The sequence below is a fragment of the Acromyrmex echinatior genome, chromosome 2 (assembly GCF_024713525.1).
Source record: "Acromyrmex echinatior isolate Ae372 chromosome 2, ASM2471352v2, whole genome shotgun sequence".
Classification (NCBI taxonomy): Eukaryota; Metazoa; Arthropoda; class Insecta; order Hymenoptera; family Formicidae; genus Acromyrmex; species Acromyrmex echinatior.
Window position 1 is genome coordinate 5,215,379 of NC_141853.1, and position 21,077 is coordinate 5,236,455.

Sequence of the window (21,077 nt, forward strand, 5' to 3'; positions counted from 1 at the left end):
TGATCAATATATTCGAAGATTGATTATTATAATGGATTTATTGTACTTGTAGAATAAATACATGAAAAAGAATAATTCTTTATTTAAGATTCATGAAATAATTGTACATAATTTAAATTTTGTCATATAATATACTTGTATATTTCTTTATTATTAAAAATATTTTTAAATAAATCTTTACAACAATAATGATTTTTTAAATAAATACTTTTATTTTACGATGTTATATGTAAAATGACAGAGCTATAAAATGATTTGATGCTATGAAATGATATGAACTATGATGATCATAGCATATGTAATGTAGCAATATATTATATTTATTTCTAATTGTTGGATTTATATATCAAAATTAAAAATATCTTTTTTCGAAATTAATTATTTTTGCAGTAAAGAAGCAACGAAACGTAGGAAATAGAACAAATAAAGTAGAATAATGCAACAATATATATAATTTTATAAAAACTCCATTTTGTAGGATACTTAATTTCACAGTTTTATTTCTTTTGAAAGAGCATCCTATAAAAATTTAAAAAAATAATATATTTTCTTATATACATTTAGACTTTCATGCGCAGAAGTAAAGAAATAGATTACTCTGAATGTTCTTTCTGAATTCATATCTTTATAATACATTTAGATGATCTTCGTCCGATTAACATTATAGAGTAACAAATATGCAATAAATATTTCTCCTCTTATTTACACATAGGGCTCTGAAATTGATGTAACATCTTGTCACATAAAATTACCGTGTAAACAGATTTTTTTTTTGCAAATTTAACTCTACGTAGTACAAAGCACAAATAATATTACATTTTTATGTTAAATGAGGTTTTTTGCTTTTCTATGTTTTTCAAATGAAAATAAAATTATGAATTACTGTATATTTATCTTGTTTTGAGCAACCTATTACTTTGTAATAACAGTATTGAATTTTACAAGGTAATATAGTTGAAGATTATTATTTTGAATTAGTGGTATCTATGCTCAGTATTAACAAGTGTACAATGAGAAGACAGTTGGAATGATTTATCCTCTCGGCTTACTGAAAGCCCAGAGGATTGTAGTAAAAAAACATTTTTAATATATCTATAATTTGTTGTCAATGTTTAAGCTAATGATATTCTATTCATTCCTTTTAAGATTATAACATATAGCATCGACAATTAATTACAGAATAAATATTTTAACAATGCATTTGTGATCAAGTACATTATTATAAATAAAAGAGAATAAATGATGCTGTTAAATGCATCACAGTCTTCAATGAGAAACTTCAGGTTTTTGTGTGTGCATATAATAAAAAAATTAGAAATCAATATTACACAATACTTAATATTATTCAAATATTATAAGTGGCTAATATAATGTATATATTCAATATATATGTTTTTTTCTATGTACAACATAATAGTTATGGCCAATTAAATAATGACATCTTTGTGCCTTGTGTCAATATAAAATTTATCTTTTTAAATATATTGCTATTGGTCTATTTTTGAAGAAAATAAACATTTTTCTAAGGAAAAAAATATGTGGGATACACACAAGACGAAGATCCATATCAAACATCATTTCAGTAAAAATATTGCTGATAATATACTAATTTATACTTCATTGTGCACTAATCACAGTTGTTTAGAACCTTCTGCTTTTTTCGCTGTTGATTGAACACCTGATGTAATTGGAGGATTTTTTATCTCATCAGATTTGGAATTACTTTTAAGAACGACAGTTGATTTCTGCTTATTCTCTTCAATATTCTGATCTCCACAGATTTTATTGGATTCTCTAACAGCATCATCTATTAACTCCTCTTTTCCATATCCTGGTTCAGTTGTTACTGGTGTAGCTGGAACCGTACATTTATGCGTAGCTTTTATATTCTCTTCTGTTTGAGAGGTCTTGGAATCCTTTTCCAACGATTTTTGTATTTGTTCCTCTACTTCTAATACTTCTTCTTTATCCATTAATTCTATCAATTCATCTACTTGTTGTTTGCTTAAGTTAACATCTTCTTTACCTATTAATTCTACAACCTAAAAATTATATTTATAATTCATATCAATAAATAAATGTAATATTAATAAATAAATATAAAGTTGTATAATCATGCTTATATATAATATTTACAAAATTTTCAATATTATATTATCTTATTTGTAGAATAATACTTATTGTAATTAATAAAAATGTTTAGTTTGTTCTGTACCTTTAATACATCCTCTATTTTTATTGCACCGTCTTGATCGTCATCAATTTTTCCTAAAATTTCTGCTATGCGTTTTAAACGATGTTCATCGGGTACACTTTGGATTTGTTTAATGGCTGCAACTAGCTCATCTATTTTAACTAATTCTTCAACATCTTTGGTATCCTTTTTCTCAGGACCCAACGACTCGATTCTTTGTTTAACTTTTTTCTCGGATTGTTCGAGTTCCCACAAAACGGCATCCATTTTTGAGATCATTTTATTTACCTTTTTGAAAAGTCTATTAGCACCTTTTGATATTTTAATATTTTCTATATCTGTTTGACCTTTTGCTTCCGCTTTAATTTGATACAATTCCTTAATATCTTCTTGATATTCTGCCATTTCTTCTTTAAGTTCCTTGATTTCTTCTTTCTCTACAGCCATAGTTTTATTATCCTAAAAATAAGATAATATAATATTAAGAATATTGTAAATATTAAAGAATTACTTGCATGTATATTTTAATTATTTACTAACTTTGCCAATTGAATCCAGAGCTTGTTCCAAAACTTTGACATCAGTAGTAGTAATTTCGTCTGTTTTGGTACTAGATTCTGGAATAGATGGCTGTGATGGTTCAGCTTCTTTCTTTTCTTCTCTTTCTTCTTCAATTTTGCGTTCTTCCATTTTAATAATTTCGATATTGGTTCTATGATCCACTTTACCTTCTTTCTCTCCAATAGCACCCTTTGTACGTGCCACAACCGTATCAGACAAAGCTGAAATAGTTGCTTTTAGCTTGTCCGACATAGGCATCGTTTCTGGTATCATAAGCGCTCGTGATAATAATAGTAAAGAGGGTGGAACTTTTTTAACTAAACTTAAATCCAACCATTGTGATAATTGTTCTTTTAATCTGTTCTCTGGTAATCCATAAGCACGCATACCACGTGCTCTGCAAGCTTGTTGCAATTCAGCTCTGGTTAGGCTTTCAATTCCTTCTTTCTCAATTAGCTATTATCATTGAAAAAAAAGATTTGATATTTTAATGTATTTGTGTGTGTATGTGTGTGTGAGAGAGAAATAGAAAAAATAATTTTACATAAAGAAAATGGAGACTGTATTTCATGAATACATACTTTGTCATCTGCAGTAAGACTTCTGAGTCTCATCCTAAGTAGAAACTTTAAAAAATTAGTAGTTCCAAGAGTTTGCACATCTAATACACGGCATAAAGCAATTAGTTGTGGTCGTGAGAGAGAATCTAGAGTAATTTCATCCTCAAAAACTTTGCTAAATTTCATGATTTCTTCATTGGTCGCAACAGTACCACTTGTTCGTACTTTGTAGAAAAATTCTGCAAATTCTTTAGCTTTTTCAGATTTGTGATCTGGCGATTGTAACGCCATTTCATCCAATGTTTTTTGTAAAAATTTCGCCATTTCTATTTTGACCTGTTTATAAAAAAAAAAAAAATATTTATTAAAATAATATTTAAGCTTTTACTAAAATATGTAGGTTACTATTTTATGTGACATTCATATACATTGTATTTGTCAAATTCTGTTTATGTATATATATTTTTATTAGATTTTATGTCTTAATTTTAATATCTTAATGAATTTGAAATCTGGTATTTTACCTTCAAAGCCTGCTTAAGTTTATCTTCTTTTTCAACTGCTGTCTGAAAAGTAGAAGGTAGCATGCCAGGGAATAATTTAATTGCCACTGGTAATAGAAATTCCATAAATGGAACAATAATAAATACAGAAAATGGAATCAATCTGAACACATCCCCAGTTGTTTTTATCAGCTGTTAGAAAATATGACTGATTAATATCTTAATATTAGATGTTGGAATTAATTCGTAGCGTTTTACAAGTGATGGGAAGTACTTTCATTAATGTATTTTTTAATGCTCATGTGAAATAAATAACATTCTTTCATTAAAAAACGCTACGAATTAATTCCAACACCTAATACTAATATATCAAATTGATATATAATAAATGTAATCTGCTTAACATACCAAACGATGTTCTCTTCTACTAAGTTCCTTCCCATGTAAAATTCTCCATATTAATTTTGCTGATACTTTCATATCGAGACCTAATAATCGAAATCCATGATAATAATGCAATATCTCGCCTTTAATTTTTTCCCATATTGTAACTTTAACAACAGCTTTTTTTGGTTGCTCATTATTCATGGCAACATTGTCTATTGCACACTTATTTTGAAGTTCTTTTTCTTCCTTAATATTCTTTACTGTTTTTTCAATCTTAGATGATGACTCTTGGCCATTCCAACTTGGAGTTACATAAAAGGTACGAATTTGTAGACATGTTATGCTTTTATCATTAATATACATTGGTAACACTGTAGGCTCCAGCAATAATCTTCTTGGATCTCTCAAACGAGTATAAATTAAAGATATGCTACCCATTGTATAATTGGTATTGTACCATAATTTAAACGGGGAATATCCTGAAAATATAGAATTAGCAGTTTCCAATTTTTTAAATAATTGTAAAATATGGAGTAAAATAATTTAGCTTATCTAATCCTAGTGTAAATTAGTATACAGCGAAACAATTTAGCTTATCTAATCCTAGCATAAAAATTACAAGTTATTTTTAATAATAATAAATATTTTGTTTTTCCTATTAATAATTGAACAAAGAATTAAAGCAAGAATTAAATATTTCATATACATAAAATCTTTCATGATTGCAAAATGGAGCAATAAAAAAGATAATATGTTCTTCAAAAAATATAAATTTACATTGTAAAAAAACTGGGATATAACCTATCAGCCCACGTTTTTTTAGATTTAAACGTGACTATATCGTAATGGAATATTTGATAGGGGAATTCGGGGAGATGTTGACATTTTAAATAGGACACATTAATTTCACGGTGGGATACGTATTATCTATCGTTACATAAATGTAACGATAATAATTCTGAAGTATCTTACTTCAATAAGTATTACAAAAAAGTTATCGCATAAAATCGAGCTGATCTATAATAGGACGTGAAGTAACGCACGGTGACACATACGTCGAACAATGACTCCACCGTGATCGGCAATCATTTTGGTGTGAATTAACGTATTCATGGCGTGTCACTATCTCTGTGAATATCCCGGAATGCTCTGGAACCGTATTCTTGTCGTGTCACCGTAAGTATACCATGTGAATGCGCGACGAGTCACGTCCATCACACACCACCATCCACTTTGAACATAGCGGAGCCTGAGTCAAAGATCAGCTGGCGCCATTGTCGCGGATTGGCGAAGATCTAAAGGCTAATATTACATTCATCTATTTTTTGTCGTACGATAAGCTTTTCAAGCCTGTTGATTGGCTGCGTTTAATTGTTTAATATTTAACGACAAAAAGGATGAAAAATGATGACTTGTCGTGGCGTTGCGAACGTTTCCACGCATTCTAAAGGTGCCATTTCATGAGACTTGAAAAGCGTCACGTGATTTCAATTTAATCTGATCTAGCATCTGATGGTGAAAATTCATTTATTCAAGAATGACCAAATTGCGATTAACTTAATCAACGATTAATTTATCAAATAAAAATATTTATATTTTGTTAATTAATTTTATTGTAAATAAAAAAGAATCATATTATATGCTAACATGGATAAATTAAATTTCAATTTTTTTTACGCAAAAAGAAAGATAAAATTAAGAAATTAGAACGATAAATTATAATTGAAAATATCACTTTAAAGAATTTAAATCAAATTTATTCGGAGTTGTTATTATGGACGATTTCGATGAAGCTGCAAAATTTACGTCGGTGATTAATTATCAATTTTTTTGTTATTCAATACGATATAGAATATTTAGATCAGAATATTTAGATCAGAGACAATTATAATAATGATATATTATATAGAAATTTTGATATTGTTCAAACATTTATAATTTTGAGCAAATTTCTATGTAGATAAACAAAAGGATAAAAAAGTAAGCAAATAAACTAATCTACATTAGAAATAGGCATAAGAGATTAAAGTAAATCAATATTGATAGAAATAATATAAACAATAGGGAAAGATATAATTTTGATAGAGATAGGAATGGACTTTTAGATTAATTAGCACTATTATATATGATGTCACTTTTAATATATAATATATACATGTACGTATCCTTCTGGGACGTCAAAATTATTTGTGCACGCCTCTGGTCGGATAGCACTGGTCTAATTAATAATAATTCTGCTGGAGTAATTCGTAACATTGAACTAATCGTCGATTCATTAATCGGAGTCGCCCTATGAGAATCGGATTGAATTGCTGCGCATGGAAACCGGCCATGCGAATTGATGCGAACGTCGGTAACGGTCATCCGGGAACATATGGCTCTGCATGTGACGCCGTCGCTGTTTTCGCCGTTTGTATATGAAAACAATCTCGTTGACAATCATCGAAACTCTTATGGTGCACGTATCCACTTTGTAGGGAATACGGTGAAGAAACGATCCGCCTGACGATTGAGAGACGCTGCCGTTTATTGCGTTGCACTCACTTAGCTTATGTACGTTATATGCGTGAGTGTCGAAATTAGTATTCGAAAGGTAACTGGTTGGAAGATAAGCGGCCGCTGACGAGAGGCATTTTAAAATCTGTGAAAATGAGCGACGATCAGACGAATGTGCAGAGCCCTACAGCAGAGGCAAGTTACCGAGATTTATTAATCGGACAGCGACTAATTACGAAAATAGAATTAATTTATTAATAATGTATTGTATAAATTATAATAATAGTATACTAAGAAAACTGGAAACTGCGGCGGTTCTTTCGATGAGTTATCAGAATCTCATCACAGAGAGCAACAGCATTTTATTTTATTAGAAAGTTGTTTAATTTATTACAAGTGATTTGAATTAATTTTCTTGCACTGTTATATGTAAATATTTTGGAGAGCTACAGCTATTCGTAGCTTACTCATGCTAACCATGTTAGGATTGTATGACAATAACAGATATATGGTGTTGTACACATTAATATGGATTTTAGAAGATTTAGAAAATATATGAGTAGAAACAATCTTTATTAAAATTTTATTTACATGAAATTTTGTTCATGTACATCAGTCATACATATATAACAATAGATCCTCATTGAAGATTTTCTTATAGCTGTCATCGAGCGCTATAGAAAAATTGGAAGAAGAAAAATTAAAAGCAAAGTTTCCAAATGCAGCTGGTCGACCATTTGGTGGTCATTCTGCATTTTTGCAAAAAAGACTAGCCAAAGGGGTAAATATCAATTCTTCTAATTATCGTATAGAGTTTCAACTTTCTTACAAAAATAATCTTTAATCTTTTCATTTCTTGAAATGATTCACAATTTCAATATTTTCAGCAAAAATATTTTGATTCTGGGGATTATCAAATGGCAAAACAAAAGTCTACAGCCAAGCCAAAGCCAGCTGGTGTTTTGCCAACAGGAGATGCTATACCAACACCAGAAACAGTACCACAGCGAAAAACATCTATTATCCAACAAAAATTCAATACATCAACATCATAAATCTGTATACTTCTTTATTACTTCTAAAAATGCATATTGTTAATTAACCTTATGTTTGGATGATGGAGTAATATGGTACATTCATAAATAATTGGAGGCTTGTATAATGTTATACTTGAAAATATTTTGGAGATCTTTCACAAAAAAATATTTTACAGTACCATAAAATTCTTATGTCTTTATATATAGGAAACCAATTAACTTTTAGCCGCTTATTCTCAAAACAGGATCTGTAATATTATTAAAAACAGTGTTGTATACGTATGTGCCACAATGCTATAAGTTTTATATATGGAATTAACTAAGTATCAGCTTTGACATATCATTATGTTCTTCTTAATTATCTGCTATGTGGATATTCTTACGTTGAAAATTATAATTCTATCTGAGAGTTATAGTTAAAAATAAAATTGCACAAGTATTTAAGATACATTGTTAGCCAGCAATAATTATGCATTCTACATGCACATGTATAAAAATTTATATTGATAATATGAGATAAGTAACTGAATAGAGTAATAATAAATATATGAGAACAGGAAAACTTATCTTGATGATATATAATCACGATAATTCAAGTATAATCCACTTATGCATGATAAGATTGAGAGTAAGAAGATATACAGATCTGCATTTCCAAAGCTGCTGTGATGCGCTCTTAGTAAGACTATTTTCTTATGAAAAGCCGTATTTACTATAAAAATATGTAGTATGAACACACACACACACACACACACACACACACACACAAAACATACACAAAACACACACACACAGACACATTTTAAACATAATTACTTTTGCTTATTGTAAACTACATTTAGTAATATATTGCAATTATAAAATCTTTTCTGTTATTTACTTTTACCTTTCCATTATAATAATTTACATTATTTTTCATTACAATAACATAATATAATTATAAATATTGTCAAAATTTTTTTAGTTTAACATCTTGATTGATATATGATAAAAAAAAATTTAACATAAATTGAGAAAAATATTTTTATATTTATTGTGCAAAGAAATTTATATTTAGGTAGGTTATAAATATAAGTTTATTTTTAGAATTATTACAAAATTTTCATTAATATATGTATATATTAAAATATAATAATATGATGAATACACATATATATATAATATAAATTGAATTAAATTATATATAATATATAGATATATATAAAATGAACAAAAAACTGGAAATTTTTTTGCAATATTGACGGTCATGAATTATGTTGATAGGATTAAGCACCCACACATTAGTGTATAGCCTCGATGTTATTTAATAAACATAAGCGTTGGAATGGTAAGCAATATATATATATATATATATATATATATATATATATATATATATATATATATGAAATTGTGCTATAAAAATATAATGATTATAATTACTCGTAAAAAATTTCGCCGCCACTTTTATTTTCGATATCATGTTCCTTTGTCGCATTTGCTTATGTATATATTTGTCATTTTCTTTCATGTTAAGATTTCTTTAAAATTGTGAATCCAAGTTTAAATTGTATGGACTGATGGTACAATATTGTGACGATAAAGATAAAAGTGATGGCGAAACTCTCTAAACAGTTCGAGTGCAGTCATTATTTTTATAATATGATTTACAGTACATTCACGTTTCATCACTTCAGTGCTTAATGTTACTACATTGCTGTATAATCGTATTTGCCCAATGCTACCAATTCGTGACTTTTCAACTAATGCGATCTATATTGATTACTTATTGAAAATTTAATAACCAAATGAATTTTATTCATGAATCTCTTAATAAACTTTAATCTTTATGTAACTATATATATTGCGAAAACGGACTTTAATATTATTATGACAGTAATGTAGAATTTTATTCATACATTTTGTCTATTAAATCAGCATACATCTTCTGAACTACATTCTTTTTAAGTTTTAAGGTGGGTCCCAATTCACCAGTTGGAATCGAAAAATCATGGGGAAGAATTTCGAATTTCTGTACTTTTTGAGCATTACTTATAGCTTGCATATTTGCTCTCTTAATTGCCTTGTCGATTTCTCCATATATCTAAAAGAACAAGAAACATATTTTAATCTTTAAATATTCAGATTAAATAAACAAAGACGAGTGCTGTCACTGGCCATGTCGTTTGCACTCATTAAGACTCCTCAGTAATTACCAGTATTAACACAACCATATTGAATCGTCAGAAGCGTTTTAGGGGGGATAAGGATAGCTTTTATTCATTTTTACAATTGTTTTAAAACTATCTCATCATTTTGTTTTATCCAAATTGTTTTTATTTACAAATGGCACGTAATAAAAATTAATGTGTCATTTCTTGTTTCTGATGTCACGATTCAATATAACTGTGGTGATTATTCAGGAGTCTTAAAGTATGTATAATAAGTTGTTTATTTGTGATATATGTTCGCATTTATTTATTCGATTTTGATTCGTCTTAAAAAAAATAAATAAATTTTTTATTTATACACAATGTTAAATAATATTAATTATATAAGTCACTTTTAAAACTTACGGCTACATCACGAGAGTTTATGACCTCTGTAACTGTTTTAGCGCTACTACCAATAGAATGTGCCCATTTCAATACATCTGGCGCCAGCGTATCCAATGGTGCGCCAGTCTCTTCATTCATATCACTCTGGAAAAAAAAATGAATATTTATAATTTTAAATTTATAGTTTTTTTATTTTCTCTCATTGTACCTTAAGTGTGACAAGGACTATTAAATATTTCTTTTGATCTCCAATTACCATGGCATTACTTAAATATGATAATTCCGACAATATTGCTTGCTCTATATTGTATGATGCCACATTTTCTCCTCCACTTGTGATTACAAGTTCTTTTATTCTACCTGTGAATGTAAAAAGTAAAAAACACATATATAAATATATATATTTGCTATCATAACGTATGTATATGCGTGATATATTACATTGTTTGAAAAAAAATCTTTTTGAAAATCGAAATGGTCATTTTTTTTAGTTTTTTGGATATCGAATATATTGGACACAAATCCATTTTTTGAAATTGCTTCATCACGTTGTAATTTGAAGAAAATTTCAAAAATATTACAAATTTATTGCGGAAAAGCTGCACGAATTAAGTCTTTGATGATTTATCAAGTAACTATTTTAATTATGTTTATTTAAACTTAAGAGTTTTTTGTACCCTTTGAGTTGGTCAATTTTGATATCGGATTTGTATTTAGTAGCCTAAAAAAATTCTTAGATTTAAATAAATATAATCGAAAGCTGTTTGATCAAATTCACAGTTTTTCCGCAATAGATTTTAATCTATATGAATATGTTACTAATTATAGTCAATATTAAATAATCATTTGGAATATATTGAAAGTCTAAACACTATACTTTATTTTGATTGCAATAAAATTTCTTAAAAAGGTCACACATATTGTAATTGTATGAGAAATACATTAAAATGGCACTTTTTGTAATCTCAATTGATCTCAAAATTGTGGCGTGATAGAGTAATTTGAATTTATAGTTCAAAAAACTACAGAAAATAACTAGTTTCGTTCTGATATCTTTTTGTTGAATAGTGTTACTTTTAATAAGTATTACATAATGATGTATTTACATGTTAATAGGCGTAAAACAAATGTTTACCAGTAATAAACAAATTCCCTTTTGAATCTAATTTGCCAAGGTCACCACTATGTAACCAGCCGTTTTTATCTTTGGCTTCTTCGGTTTGCTTCGGTGCATTTAAATAACCCATAAATATGGATCGTCCACTCATACAAACTTCTCCCTCATCGTGTTCATTTATATTGTCTAATTTTATATATAGCCCAGGTAAAGGTTTTCCCACACCAACCATGCTAACATATAAGAAATAATATATTTTATAAGCATTGTAAAGTATATTTTATAAGTTTTAAATATTTTTATAAATTTTTATATTTTTATAAATTTTTATATTTTTATAAATAATAAAAGCAGATGTAATTTACCTATATTTTAAGTCGTTTATTGTTTGACACCCACAAGATTCAGACATTCCATATACTTCTATTAAAGGTATGTCTAAACTCAAGAAATACTTTTTAATGTCGATATTTATAGGTGCTGCTCCGGTAATGTAGATGTAGCACTTATTTAAACCCAATGCTGCCTTGACTTTGTCGAAAACGAGCCATTTTGCAAAGAGGTAGCCCCATTGTTTGTAATTTATGCCATTTATTTTATTTGTATAATAATAAAGAGCTTGTTCTTTTGCCCATTTAGCAATCCATGTTTTTATTACACCATTACTATGCGTTTTCTCTTGCATTTTTTTATATATCTTTTCCCATACTCTGGGCACTCCTAGGAAAATAGTAGGTTGCGCCACAAGTAACGTATTTATTAATGTACCCTTTAATGCACTTGGGTCTGCAAAGTATACTGTGCTCGCTAACATAATATTTAGTATGACGTCAATTAGCTGGAATTAATGAAAACATTATAAACTATTTTTTTTCTTTAATTATAATAGATATTTAGATATAATTTCAGGATTTTGAGAAAGTTCTACATGAAGTATCTAAAACGATAAAAGTAACGATTATATTCGTTACCGTTTCTAACAATTTCAATATAACTGCATTATCATTACTGTTACTAAATTTATATATAGTATATATATATATATATATAAAGTAACATTTTTACCAATTCGTTACTAAAAAAAAATAATGGTAACGACGTTACAAGTAACATGTTACTACTTTCAATCCTGCGTAATTAACATATGTGAAAATTTGTATTAATTTTAATGTGATCGAAATATTTTTACTTAGATATCTCCCTGGAATAGACAAAACATAATTAAAAGATCATTTATTCTATTCTTCAAAAACAGACAAATTTCAAGTTAAAGTACTTCATCGAAAATCATCATAATTAGATGTTTAAAAAAAACATTTTACAGCTACAAATCTCTACATTTCAGATTAGTATGTTAGAAAATAACCTTACTGATATTTTATAAAATTACACAGACATAAATGAAGATGCGTCAAATCTCAAATTTTTTACGAAGTTTCTCACCGCGAAATAAAAATTGTACACAAATATATAGCATTTGAAAGAATAAATCTTTATCTTTATAATATTTACTTTACATTTGAAAGAATGAATCTTTACCTTTAATTTGCTTTTTTGAGCATCATATACGATTTTTTTTTTCATCGAACTATTCAACATTAAAACAAAAATGAATTCGATGAAAAAAAATCGTATTGATTCAGAAAGTAGAAATTCAAGGTGTAAAATACTTTTCTAAATGTTATTGTGATGATTTTTAACGAAGTTAATCTACCTTAACATTTACTTGTTTTTGAAGGATAGAGGACAAGTAATTTTTAATTTTTGCCTTTTTAATTTTGTTAAGTAGTATATTATTCTATTTGAAATATCTTACCTGTGCTGCAATGTGAGATAATGGCAAATAGCTTACTATAACTTCTGATTTTTTTTTCATATGTAGCACTGGTAACAGTCCCCATATGCCGTGCAATAAATTATCATGGTTTAACATTACAGCTTTTGGATGTCCGATTGTCCCCGACTGTAAAGATTGCAAATAAGAAAATAGTATATTAAATATTACAGTCACAATTTGATTAAGTGTGATAAATTCATACCGTGTACACTAAAACGCAACATTCGTTTATTCCTATCGTCTTTAACACATGTGATAATTTATTCTCCGATTCTCTCTTACCTATGTCCAATAAATCACCCCACTAAGAAACAATAAATGATAATAAGTTATATGTATTAAAAAGTACACAATAAAAAAATTTTAGAGAAGTATAATAATCAATTTACACTCAAAATATCCTTTTCGGTAGGTATACCATCATATTGAATAATTGCTTTCAAATAGGGCAAATTGTGTTTTATTTGCAAGATTTTCTGCAATTGCTTTTCATCTTCAACGACTATTATATTTGCTCGACTATGTTCAGCGCAATATTGGCATGCCTCCGGAGAATTTGTGATATAAACCCCTACAGCGATTCCACTAAAAAAAAAGATCTATTTATTTAAAAATAAGAAAAGCTTATATCGCTTTTTAATTATAATATGTAAACTTTTTTACCCAGCGTATATAGTCGCAAGTTCGGCAATAATCCATTCCGGACTATTAAATCCTATTATGCAGACGCTATGATATCTCTCTAAACCTAACTTTAGAAACGCTTTTGCGACGATTCTCACAATAGACTCATATTCTCTATAATATAAATTAACAAAATTATATAAATTGTACAAAATTGATTGTATCACTTATCGCAATAAATGTAATTGCAAAACTCAAATTTTCCTGTAAATCAGATTGAAAAGAACAGAGAAAGAATCTGAACAAAAGCAATATTTATATTTATAATATATTGATACGCAGTCAAAACTTTTGTGTTATATTTATCACATTTTACATGTCCCAAACGGTCCATCTAAATTTTTGTGTTAATTTAACGAAAGATGAATTTGTTAAAAAGTAACAAATATTATGTAAAAAACATTAACATAAGAAGCGTAATGCTTTGACACAATTAAAAAAAACTTTTAATATATTATTTATTTTAAATTGACACATTTATAATGTTAAATTTAATTAAAATTAGATGCTACTTTTACATTTTTAATTTAGACGATACCTCTGTAATATTTGACGCAATATATAGATTTAACAGATATTTATTGTTACAAAGAAGAAATAACACAAAATATCTGTATCTTTTACATATGAAATATATAACTAATTGAACAGAATATATTTTTTTCAATAAAATTAATACAATATTTATATATATTAAATCAACATTTTATTTATTTATTCTTAGAATTTATGCTTTAAAACTACATTATTTTTATGTTATTTGTTCACTTATCTATAATTGTATTATTTTAATACTGAAAAATGTTAAATTTTAATTTAACACAAAATATTCAAATAACATAATCACATGTTAAATTAAAACTTGATATGTTAAAAATTCAATACAAAAATTTGAATAAAGATTTATGTTTTAACATAAATACAAAATGTTTTTTACTGTGTAAAAATATATATAGAGAAATTAGTTGTACAAGTTTTTATTATATCTACATATACTAGGGGAGACTGAGATCAAAAGTAACACAGATAAATTCTAATACTTACATAAAAAAAAACGTTATAAACAAAATACAGAAGTGTAAGACAGATAAAAGTTTGTAATTATTTATATTATAAATTTTTATCTGCTCCTAATGTTTATGTATTTTGTTTATAACATAATATTTGTTAATGTAAGTATTACAACTTATTGATTTTACTTTTTTACTCAAGTTTCTCTTGTAGTAATATTCTATTTGTTGTAATAATAAAAGAAACAATAGCCTTGTTACTTTTTTATACATACTGGAAAGTATACGTGGTTCTTTTGCCGTTGACATCAGGTCTAGATACCAACGCTATATGATCAGGGTAAAGCTTTGCTGTTCTAGTAAAAACTCCAGGGATTGATTCGGGTTGATATGAATTGGATCCATTGTTATCTAACTTTATTCGTACTCTGCCATCGGGATTACATGTGGTATCTGCGTCCGTAAATAGTATTTGATCGGGTCCTAAAAATATTCAAATAATAAATATTTATTTCATTTATTAAAAAAATTAACAATATTATATTTTTTTGAAAAGTAGGCAGAATTTATAAGTAATTGTCTACATAAAGCAGGATAAATGACAATAATGTATTATACTAATATTTGTTCCGACAATTACAAAAGGAAGGAGGGAGAGAAAGAAGAAGAGAGCGAGGGGAAGAGGGAGGGGGGCTATTGATAAATTCAATTACTGTGTGTAAAAAAACTTTTTAAAAATATATTGTGACAAAATTACCATCGAGGCCGGTTTCACTAAACGGTGTATATCTAATCGATTGATTCATCTCCTGCAACAAGTTTTGCATCCAATTTAAATGTTATGACATTTTATTTAAATGTTATGACATTTATTTTTTTTACGTAATTTTGAAAATAAAGCGTAACACTGCTTATTCCATGTTTTAATAATAGCCATCCAGAGATTGAGTCATGAAGAAAATATATTAATATCAAAAAATATAGTAATTATTAAAAAAGGAAATTTAATATACAATAGCTTTTTAAATACTGTATGTACCTTTTTTGCATTCCATTATTAGCGCATAAGGTAAGGGAATTGAAATCACCATAATGAATAATCCAACATATAGTCTAACAATTACATAAATAATTAATTTATTATAATTTTGAATATTTTTAGAATTTTTCAATTTTATACATCTATATTATCTGCGGTTTGCAATGTCGCTACAATATAATAATCAAGTTATCCCAGAGGGGACAGACTTTTAAAGGTTATTGTAAAGATTTGCGGAAGCTGTCACTATTTTTGATATTTATCGGGAAATCGATTATATTTAACTTTTTTAACTTTAAAGTACCATGCGGTCAAAGACATATTAGTATAATAAATAATAAATCATTTAGTATTAATCGATCTGTTCTCAATAAAAACGTATCTGTCTCATAAAATTTGTAAAATGTGAAAATGAATACGTGAAAGTAAAACATGATAATAAATAACAAAAAAGATTTGATCGTGATTAATGTGATATCCCCAGCATACAAATAAATTAATATATAACTAATTAAAGGAAAAAAGGCAAATAGAAATAAATAAGAAACAACAAAATTTATATATGTATTATATATTCAATTAACATGACTCACAGTTTCAATATGCATGAAAATCTAATAATGTGTTGCGACATTTTCAGAATGTTTCCACTCCCATAATCGAATATTAACAGCTAAAAAATTATTTTGCAATTAGGTCTGCATTTTATATGCAAAATTTCAGATTATTTTGGATTTTAAACTAATCGAACTTTCTTTGTTAATAATCCGAAAAAAAGTAAATAAGATTATTAATCTACAGATAATAAAGATATTCTGCTATTGTTGAAACTAGGATTATTAAAAATCAACTATTTTCTCAATCATTTTAAGATATAAAAATTATATTTACTAAATTGCTATAAAAATCAACAGTTTTACGTTAAGAATAAAATTAAAAAATTAATATTTTAATTTCAACTATAACGGAACATATTTCGAATATAGTGGTCAGCCAACCACATCTGCCAAATGAACCCACATGAATTTTAAGTGATTCGGTAAATGCTTATAATTAAAAAGTTATTATAGCTTCTACATTTTGATATGATTTTCGTCTCAAAATATGATCTCAGGAATTTATCCTTATCCTGTTACGGTCTTTATGCAATACTCTGTACATGTAATGTATAAATAAAAGAGTACAGTAATAGAATTGGAACGGAATTTAAACATACAAAAAAGATATGTACAAAAATTGAAATGGGTAAATATTTTTGAGCAATAGTATAGAAATCCTTTCTTCAATCTCGAAGAACTCATTTATTTTTTACTATTCACTGGTAATTATTTAGACTTCTTTGAAAACTTCCACTACTTCAATGATTCCGTGCGATGCTATCGTTTGTCTCGAAATTCGATTTACTAATTATGTTTTAGTACATGATTATCTTTTTTTTTACACTTTTTCGGTCTATTTTTTATATGATATGTCCAGAGCTGAAGTTTCACTAAACAAAAAATACGAATAATCCAGTTTTGTAGATCGTAAATATACGCATATGACTGTTTCAAATAATTCGAATATGTTATTGCGTAGAATTAGTTTCTATTGAAATTTGAAAAAACTCAGAACCTTTTATACTTGCTTAACATAATCTACTATTCGTAAGACTGTTGTGATTGTTTTTTCGTTACGCAGCTAGAAGTAAATATCTTAAGAATTCTTTGTCTTAAGAATTCGTTATCTTAAGAATTCTTTTTGATTCCTTAAGACGAAGATAGAGATTTTAGCCGCGGTCGCTTCTGATTGTATAATGAAAAAACATTATCGTTACGATCACTGTGATAAAAGTGGAAAGCTTGTCATAACACACAAAAAAGTTTAAGTAGTAAATAAATTGACCAATCACAGCAGAGATCGTAAAGCCATAACGTAGGCAATTAAGAAATCTCTATTCATTCCTTTACGATTTACATTTTATTGCTTAAGTTTTTTCTACCTTAAACTCTTTGATTGTGATTTGCGCGTTGTTTTAAATAATAAACTGTAACTTTCATACAATTGTCCAAATTTTTCGGATAATGAAGACTTACGGATAGATTACTCAAATGAAGTATTTTCATAAAACACAAAAAAATCTATTGTCCGCTTTATCATAGACACAGAAGAAAATGGAAGACTTCCTTTCTTATCTGTTCTTCTTGTCACTAAGAAGACTGATAATTATCTATAGACTTTTAGAAAACTAGAGAAAAACAGATACGCATGAATAGATATTTACAACTGAATAGATATTTGCTGAATGATAACACTAGCACAAAAAAAGTAGCCAGCGAGCATATAAAACATAATGTATAATAAAAATTAAATTATTAATAAGAATTTTTGTTATATACATTAAGCTATAAATTAAGTTGCAATTTTAAAGAGCAAAAGCGACTCATCACGCTTACAATTAAAAATATGTATATGTGAAATGATTAACATGATATTTATTACTGACAATAGTATTGCATTAGTGATAAATATTATATGTTAATGTCATGTCATTAATAGAATCTTGTTGATGTATTTGTGAATTTAATCAAAGGCATGTAATAAGAATTGTATTCATTATGGATGGAGAGAATAAATTAACACTCGAAGATCAGAAATCTATGTGATTAAATTTTATAAATGTGACCCTATAAAGCATTCACTATCTTAGATAAAGAACACTTATAAATAGAACTCAACTATTTGAAATAATCCCTACAATTGCAATATAACGAACATGATAAAAAATATATAACTAAAGTTATACATAAGCAAGATAATAAATTTCAACACGCAGCAATCACACGATCATATAAATAATAGAATATTATTTATGTTATCATATATAAAAAGAATAACGGATCTTAATGTATAACATATATATGTGATTCCACATCAAACTGGACACCTTTAAACCGTCATTTTTTTTTTAATTTGCTGACATTCTATAGATAAAAATATTAAAAATATGAGATACGTGTTTTGCGAAAAGATTTGAGATTTTTTTATGAAGTTATTTATGCTTGTAAGTTGTAGAAATTCATAAAAAACGTCGCTTGTTGCGAACATTCAAGTTATTATATCGTCAAGACTATTAGTTGTACAAAAAAACGCAACAGATTGATTTTAAAAATCTTAAATTGTTCGATGAAAAGATTATTTTTACTTAATCATTTTCCTATAAGTCAGACCTGTATAAGGTTTTTTGGCTTGAAATGTGTTGATATTCACACGCCCATTACCGTTCCTACTTCTCATTTTGTTACTATTTTGTCGTAGTGCGCGATGCTCGGTCTCAAGAACGAGTCTGAAATCGTTAAAAGTTTTTGATTAGTGTTTTTCATTATGTTTAAAAGTATTCTGCTACTAATATTATATGATATACTATTATACATATTATACATATTATACATAGTTAAAATATATTATGAATAATAATATCTTATAATATTAGTAACACAATACTTTTAAATGTAGTGAAAGACACAAGTCAAAAACTTTTTAATGATTTCAAATTATTGTCATCCGGATTCCTGAGACCAAGCGTCGCGCGCTACGATAAAATAGCAATGAAGTAAGGAATAGGAACGGTAATATGAATATATCGATACATTTCGATTTCAAATCAAACAATTCCGACCTTGGACAATTCTAATTTATATAAAAATGATGAAATAAAAATAAACTATTCATAGAATAATTTAAATCTTTAAAATCAACCTCTTGCATTTTTTTTTATATTAATGATTTTGATGATATAATAACTTGAATGTTTGCATAAGCGATGTTTTTTATGAATTTCTGCAATTTACAAGCGCGATAAAAAGAAATCTCATTTTTTTCGCAAAATGTATATCTCATATTATCTGTAGAATATGTTAGCATATATGTTAATTACGTATATAAAAAGAATAAAAATAAAAATGACGATGGTTCAAAGGCGCCCCGTTTGATATAGAATGCCTCATGTATATTGATCAAGTATTTCCATTTTTCAATGGTAGGATGGACATGAAGTTGAAAATTGACAGTTTAAAGAGGAATACAAATCTCTGAAGAATAATTAACACTATTCTTTGGACCGTTTCCAATTTGGCTCATGTAGTGATGTTTTTTATTTAGTATTTGAAATGTAGAATTATGTAGAAAAGGAATTATGTGCTGAGAGAATTATTCAGAGTTATTAAGATGAATCGTTATTTTTCAGTGAACATCGAAAAATCTGTAAATCCTTATATAAGCTATAAATTAAGTGAACACCACCAATTTTGTTTTTTTTTTTCATCTTTCTGATCGTGATCTTAAAAGAAAAATTTCATTTTTTATTGAATATAAAATATTTTCCATATAAATTTTATACTAAATAATGGATAAGTATAACAGATGTTTTATTAAAATCATCATTTTCATTTTCATTTTTATCTTGATTTTTATCAAAATTACCAACTAAATAATCTAAAAGAATGGTATTATAGGTTTGTTCATGTCACAACATATTGTTCATTTCTCCAACATACTCCTATAATTAATAATAGGTTCCTACTCACTCCAGCAAGCGCTACAGATACGTTGAATTTATCCAACTTTCAGTCGTCATAGCATTTGGGGAGATGCTTAGCGTTTTTTGTGTTATTCTGTTCTTTTTTGTGTTGTGTGTATTTGTGTTTTATATCTAATAAATAATATAAGTGGAATGATATACATACAAATAGCTCTAATAACATCTTTTCAAACATAGCCTTACTATAGATTGCTCACGATCAGTTTAAAATTGAATGTTAAGGGCGTAATACAAACTCTTGCATAACGCCTAATGCATAATGCATAAGCGAATCAATTAATCAGAATCTTTCCTTTCCTCCTATTCCATGGAAAAGAAGAATTTTGATTGGTTGATTCTCTTATGCATATGTCTATACTATGGCCTTTATATATATGACACTACATCCTTTTCATGCTACATTCATTTTACTATCAATAGTGTTAATTTTTATCACTATTGTATCTATTTTATATATATTTTGTATAGAAATATATACAAATATGTTTGTATTACATTGCAGTAACATATTATTAATATATTTCTGATATATTATA

The 21,077-nt window shown here is 27.2% G+C and overlaps 3 protein-coding genes across 7 annotated transcripts in view; 1 reads left to right on the top strand and 2 right to left on the bottom strand.

Annotated features, from left to right (window-relative positions):
* Nucleotides 1-58: 58 nt before the first annotated feature.
* Letm1 (Leucine zipper and EF-hand containing transmembrane protein 1) lies at nt 59-5,566 on the bottom strand. 2 transcript variants are annotated; one of them, XM_011064176.2, is made up of 7 exons: nt 5,261-5,566; nt 4,227-4,684; nt 3,840-4,010; nt 3,337-3,651; nt 2,735-3,211; nt 2,216-2,653; nt 59-2,042 (listed from the first exon to the last, which is right to left on the bottom strand). In XM_011064176.2, exons 1-7 carry the CDS (start codon nt 5,316-5,318, stop codon nt 1,632-1,634), a joined length of 2,328 nt encoding a protein of 775 aa, XP_011062478.1. In that variant the 5' UTR covers nt 5,319-5,566; the 3' UTR covers nt 59-1,631. The 2 variants fall into 2 exon arrangements, with proteins under 2 accessions (XP_011062478.1, XP_087259546.1); XM_087403420.1 differs by having other exon boundaries at nt 5,178-5,318.
* Nucleotides 5,567-6,462: 896 nt separating this feature from the next.
* endos (endosulfine alpha) lies at nt 6,463-8,603 on the top strand. 2 transcript variants are annotated; one of them, XM_011064179.2, is made up of 4 exons: nt 6,463-6,614; nt 6,683-6,896; nt 7,363-7,482; nt 7,589-8,603. In XM_011064179.2, the coding sequence occupies exons 2-4, from the start codon at nt 6,855-6,857 to the stop codon at nt 7,754-7,756; spliced, it is 330 nt and encodes a 109-aa protein (XP_011062481.1). In that variant the 5' UTR covers nt 6,463-6,614; nt 6,683-6,854; the 3' UTR covers nt 7,757-8,603. The 2 variants fall into 2 exon arrangements, with proteins under 2 accessions (XP_011062481.1, XP_011062479.1); XM_011064177.2 differs by having other exon boundaries at nt 6,529-6,896.
* A 193-nt stretch (nt 8,604-8,796) lies between these two features.
* Nucleotides 8,797-21,077, bottom strand: part of LOC105150840 (long-chain-fatty-acid--CoA ligase ACSBG2) — a 51,553-nt gene continuing 39,272 nt past the window's right edge. For all 3 annotated transcript variants that reach the window (XM_011064183.2, XM_011064182.2, XM_087403423.1), the window contains exons 2-12: nt 15,681-15,732; nt 15,199-15,406; nt 13,893-14,027; nt 13,619-13,814; nt 13,432-13,533; nt 13,209-13,355; nt 11,758-12,230; nt 11,411-11,625; nt 10,484-10,635; nt 10,294-10,419; nt 8,797-9,821 (exon numbers count right to left, since the gene is read on the bottom strand). In XM_011064183.2, the coding sequence (XP_011062485.2) occupies nt 9,627-9,821; nt 10,294-10,419; nt 10,484-10,635; nt 11,411-11,625; nt 11,758-12,230; nt 13,209-13,355; nt 13,432-13,533; nt 13,619-13,814; nt 13,893-14,027; nt 15,199-15,406; nt 15,681-15,729 (1,998 nt within the window). In that variant the 5' untranslated portion in view covers nt 15,730-15,732 and the 3' untranslated portion in view covers nt 8,797-9,626. The remainder of the gene's footprint in view (nt 9,822-10,293; nt 10,420-10,483; nt 10,636-11,410; nt 11,626-11,757; nt 12,231-13,208; nt 13,356-13,431; nt 13,534-13,618; nt 13,815-13,892; nt 14,028-15,198; nt 15,407-15,680; nt 15,733-21,077) is intronic.

Coding starts and splice junctions, on each gene's coding strand:
- Letm1 (XM_011064176.2), bottom strand. CDS start 5,318: ATGAATACGTTAATTCACACCAAAATGATTGCCGATCACGGTGGAGTC. Junction 3,652..3,839: donor AACTTAAGCAGGCTTTGAAG/GTAAAATACCAG, acceptor TTTTATAAACAG/GTCAAAATAGAAATGGCGAA. Junction 3,212..3,336: donor GTCTTACTGCAGATGACAAA/GTATGTATTCAT, acceptor CAATGATAATAG/CTAATTGAGAAAGAAGGAAT.
- endos (XM_011064179.2), top strand. CDS start 6,855: ATGAGCGACGATCAGACGAATGTGCAGAGCCCTACAGCAGAG. Junction 6,897..7,362: donor TGCAGAGCCCTACAGCAGAG/GCAAGTTACCGA, acceptor ATTTTCTTATAG/CTGTCATCGAGCGCTATAGA. Junction 7,483..7,588: donor AAAAAAGACTAGCCAAAGGG/GTAAATATCAAT, acceptor CAATATTTTCAG/CAAAAATATTTTGATTCTGG.